Here is a 5,268-nt window from a genome sequence, read left to right on the forward strand (position 1 = left end):
TCTCAACAACACTATGCATGCTGGCATACAGCATGGCACGTGGGGTACACAGACGAAACGTCCTGCACGCTTGCAGCAAATTTACCAACCCATCAGCACACTTCTCAGTTTAGCTCAAAACTGAGCGGACTTCTCCTTTCATACAGCTCAGCTTCGAAAAGATAGATAATATCTTTAATAGCGGTTCTCTAATGAGGTCTGGGAAGTTTCTTAACATACATGTATGGTGTTAAATAACGTAAAAAGAAAATAAGGCATTACCCCAGTGTAATGTGTCGTTTAATATACAAATATGTCAATTTGGAATTCAGTAAATTTTAAAAAAGCAGTCTGCATGAATCAAATACCGACTACAACCTGGTCTTGTCAGAACGCTAAAGATTGCACCAGTTTAAACCCTTTCGTGAAAGCTGATTACCATGGGTCACATAATGAATGCAGTATGTCTGTTGGAAACATGTGATGTACAGAAACTCATTTAGACCATGCACATTCCGGTAAGGAACCGCCAAGATGGTATTTCAGGTTACTCTTTACAAATCCTATACATTTAATACAAAATTATGTTTGTCTATTCACGTAAGTCTTTATATCCTCGGCTAGCAAAGTCTTCCTATTTTCGCCTAATGTTTTTACAAGTTCAGGCAATAATTTTACAATTTTGTATGATTTTACTATTTTCGTATGATTTTACATTGTTGTACTATATATAAAATAAAAGGACGGGATCTTGGAATACAAAAAATGGCTAACGTTTGTTCGACTTCTTCGACTCAAAAGTTTAAACGGCTGGAATACTGTAAAAGATGGTTCGCGGATGCAGGATTTAACATGTCAAGATTTACGGATGCAGGATTTAACGTCAAGATTTACGGATGCAAGATATAAAATGTCTACACTTCTGATGACTTAAGGAATCGATCACACTATATCAAATATAAGGACGGATTGCAGCTGTAAGCGTCAATGGAATTTGTCAGCGTGGACTTCCACGTCATCATACTGCAAAATATATATGGCTGTGACAATGAATGAATGAATGATTAGGGTTTAAGGACACATTGGCAGAATTTTAGCCACGCTGTGGAAAGAAGACGTTACAACCAGGAAACAGTTGTCGACATGAGAATGTTCACGTAAAAAATCCGAACCAACAAAAGACAGATGATTTAAAAATCGGATGGAGGAAACCGGACACGGCTTTCCCCTTCACCTGGTAGTCCTACTTGACATCCTATGACGGGAATGTCAGATGGAGGAAATCAGGACATGGTTTTTCCCTTCCCCTGGTAATCCTACGTGACATCCTATGACGGGAACATCAAATGGAGGAAATCAGGACATGGTTTTTCCCTTCACCAGGTAGACATAATTGGAACTCTAGAGAAGGAATATCTGCAGGAGGAAACCGGGCAGGGCCTATATCTCCTCAATGCATGGATAACTAAATAATTTAATCTACGGTCCCGAAAGCAAACGCCTGGTCGCTTACTACAGGCGGACTCTTAAACAACTTACTACGTGCCCAAATGGAAACACTTGCGCGCTTAAAATATTTTCATGTGCCCAAAAGCAAACGCTTGGTTGCTTAAACACCTTATTATATGCACCTGAAAGCATATCCTGTGGCGCTTAGACCATTTACTACATGCGCCCGAAACCAAACGTTTGGATGTATAAACTTACTACATGTGCCCGAGAGCAAATGCATGGACGTTTTAACTGCCTATTACCTGTGCCTGAAAGCAAAATGCCCGGACGACAAAAAAATTCTCAGTACATGTGCCCGAAAGCAAATGCCTGGACGATTAAACTTTCTTAGTACATGTGCCTGAAAAGAAACACTCGTATGCTTCAAGATGCATTTCTATACAGCAGTGTGTATTTATATTTCACATTCCCGTACCTGATAATAGTGCTTTCAGGAAATCTCAGTATGCAACGAATTACATGTACACGGTGCCATACATAAAACGTTCACGCTTTATCTCTGAACTCTTGCATATAAACGATAATCTCTGAGAGGTAAATAGAATGACCAGTTTATATTTCACGATGGCTAAAAAAGAATAAAATACAAACAGAGCAGTAACCATAAGAACAGTTCAATATTTCCCCGTAAAAGTTTGAGTAGGCTACATTTTGCGGCAGTTTTGACTGTGCAGACAGGAATCATCATACACCTGTATTTATTTTATCAATACTTAACATCATTTTTAATTATAAATGTGGAGGATGGCCGTCAGTTATAAGAATGGAGGGTGGCCCTCAGTTATATGGGTGGAGGGTGGCTGTCAATTAGAAGCGTGGAGGGTGACCGTCAGTTATAAGGGTGGAGGGTTGCCATCAGTTATAAGGGTGGAGGGTGGCCGTCAGTTATATGGGTGGAGGGTGGCCGTCAGTTATAAGGGTGGAGGGTGGCCGTCAGTTATGAGGGTGGAGAGTGGCCGTCAGTTATAAGAGTGGAGGGTGGGTGTAAGTTACAATGTTGGAGGGTCTGTCAGTTATAAGGGTGGAGGGTGGCCGTCAGTTATAGGGGTGGAGGGTGGGTGTAAGTTACAAGGTTGGAGGGTGGCCGTCAGCTATAAGGATGGAGGGTGGCTGTCAGTTCTTAGGGTGGAAGGCGACCAACGGTTATAAGGGTTTGAGGGTGGCCGTCAGCCAGAAGGGTGGAGGGTGACCGTCAGTTATGAGGGTGGAGGTTGAGCGTCACTTATAACAGTTTGAGGGTGGCTGTCAGTTAGAAGGGTGACAGAAACTCACAGGGTAAACCATAGACCTATGGCAAGTTATTGAAGAACTTTCCCAGGCGACATACAGATGTGCACCCCATATTGGTGAAAGTGAAACGGTCTTCATACTTCAAACACGGTCGTTTAGTGACAAAGTGGAAAATTTTTTCGTACCTGTGCTGCATTAAATACCAATTAAATCAACTCAACAGTGTTTTGCGCCATATTCAAATATATTTTACACACATGTGTAGTACTATGACCATGTTTACTGGTGGAAGAGACCTGGGAGAGCCACTCAACCTTGACATGTACATGACAAACCTCCTGACAAAACTCTTGACACAATGGTGTGTTTGAGGCAGAGCAGCTGAATTTGAACATTTGGCTGTCTAGTACATGTATCAGCCAGGTAGAATTTTGATTTTAATATTACCCTAATTCCTCAACCTTTTCGCATATGAAAGATCAAGTTTCAGTGCAATTTATGCAAAACTACATTGGTTGGATTGGCCAGTTTCAGGGCTTCACAAAAAGTATAATTTTATCAGTCTACACAGAATAATGCCTTCAGAATATGCATGAATAAACACCTTGCAAATATGCAAAAAGGTTGAAGAATTACAGTATTTATTTTTTTTTATTTGACAGATGTTACCGTGCTCAAGAAAATTTCACTCATGGGGCTGTGCAAACATTATGGTGCAAACCTCACTAGAGAACTCACAACCATCCACAAACTTTTGACAGACCTCACCACGTACAGCCAGAGAGGAAGCCAGCATGAGCTGGACTTGAACTCACAGCGACTGCATTGGTAATGGGCTCCAGGGTCATTTTGCACCACGCTGGCATGCTAACCACATTGGCCACGGAGGCCCTTGATTTTAATACTAAGGGAGAAGAAAACATACAAATGATGCCAAAGTCAAATGAAAGAGCGTCAAAACTTATTTGCAAATATGATCTTTAATATTTTGTTGGATTTTTTTTTTCAAGGGAAAAGGGTAATCTAAAATATTTTTGTATGGTGGGTATTTGGGACCAACTTTTGGCATTTATCGTTGTTGCACAATAATGTTCTAAATAAGGATGTGATGCTTGTCTAATAAATTTATTTGAATACAAATCGATTGTTTATATCGAAACATATGCATTTAACCTAAATTATGATAATATTTATGAACATATTAAAAATATAAACATGATCCAAATTGAGGTTGAATACATTTTTTAGGTGAGAAGAACAAATTCTAGTGCAAAAATATTTATTAAACCTGGGTTACATCCTCATTTATGACATTATTAAACAAAGACTATAAATACCAATAGGTGGTCCCAAATACCCACCACACAAAAATAATTGTCAAGTGTCTTTTTCTCGCCCAAGAAAAATCAGAAAAATATTGAAGGCCATATTTAGGAATAACTTTTTGCACTCTTTCATCTGAACTTTATGTCATTTTTATGTTTTCTCCACCATTAACAATTATTGTCATCACTCATAGTTATACTCATAACAATTCATTTATTATCAATGTGTAAAAATGTGAATGCTCACTAATTTACTCATTGAGAAGCATATAATGTATCTTTATACATTAGACAATAAGTCACCATATGTGACACTTATATTCCTTTCTTCCAACAGTAAAACTGTTACCATATTTCAAGAATATCTAAACTCTAGCCCATCACTTCTTGCCCTCAATCATTATTATGTGATAACCAAATTTCGTTTTGACAGGAGGGTCTGTATAGGCAGGGGAGGCAACTGTGCTAGGACTGAGGGCGAATGCTGCTTCCTGAAATGGTCCCACCATACTGCCTCTGGTCATCCAGCCCAGGTCACCCTGTCAAATGACAAATAGGAGAAGCTTACCCATAAAATCAGATGAATAACAGGAAAGAATAAAACTGCATGCACCATGTACTTATAGGGCATGATATTTAAGAAATTTTCCCTACCATGGTATAAAAGACTCATTATGACTTGTTGTTTCGATACATTACTGTGGTGAGCGCATACGATTATAAGGTGCGAAAATATTAAATGGCACTTGCTGATGATATGAGGCAAAGCAAAGTGCCAAAATATCTAGACAAAAATGACGCTTTCCATTATCACTGGAATAATCAGTGGAACACAAGATTTCTGGCCTTCTACATCTACTAAAATTCTATGAAATTTTTGAAATGTTTTGTGAGTTGTGTTAAACATTCTGCTTACATTCCAAGAAACTGTGCACTTGTGAGTCGTGTAAAGAGCAAACCAACAACAACAACAACAACAAAAAAGTAATAATAATAATATACACCACTGACAAATACATAAGCTGCTGACAAACTTTTCCCAGGATGTCACACAAATTTTATCAAGACAATTATTACCTTGGCTTGTTCCTCATTTCACACTTACCCCTTGTCTGGCTTTATCTTCACTATATTCTGTTGCTACCTCGTTAAATTTCACGCCGCTTTTTAATTTTTCCATGGCTTCCATAATTTTTGAATGTTTTTCACAGAGAATATGCCT

General features: G+C 38.8%; 1 protein-coding gene across 1 annotated transcript in view; it reads right to left on the bottom strand.

Moving 5' to 3' along the window:
• Positions 1 to 3,705: 3,705 nt before the first annotated feature.
• LOC135479573 (peptidyl-prolyl cis-trans isomerase NIMA-interacting 4-like) overlaps positions 3,706 to 5,268 on the bottom strand; it is a 1,893-nt gene continuing 330 nt past the window's right edge. The window contains exons 2-3 of the mRNA XM_064759460.1: positions 5,152 to 5,268; positions 3,706 to 4,585 (exon numbers count right to left, since the gene is read on the bottom strand). The exon at positions 5,152 to 5,268 is cut by the window's right edge and continues 3 nt beyond it. Coding sequence (XP_064615530.1) covers positions 4,427 to 4,585; positions 5,152 to 5,268 — 276 coding nt within the window. The 3' untranslated portion in view covers positions 3,706 to 4,426. The remainder of the gene's footprint in view (positions 4,586 to 5,151) is intronic.

Source organism: Liolophura sinensis, chromosome 12, assembly GCF_032854445.1.
Source record: "Liolophura sinensis isolate JHLJ2023 chromosome 12, CUHK_Ljap_v2, whole genome shotgun sequence".
Classification (NCBI taxonomy): Eukaryota; Metazoa; Mollusca; class Polyplacophora; order Chitonida; family Chitonidae; genus Liolophura; species Liolophura sinensis.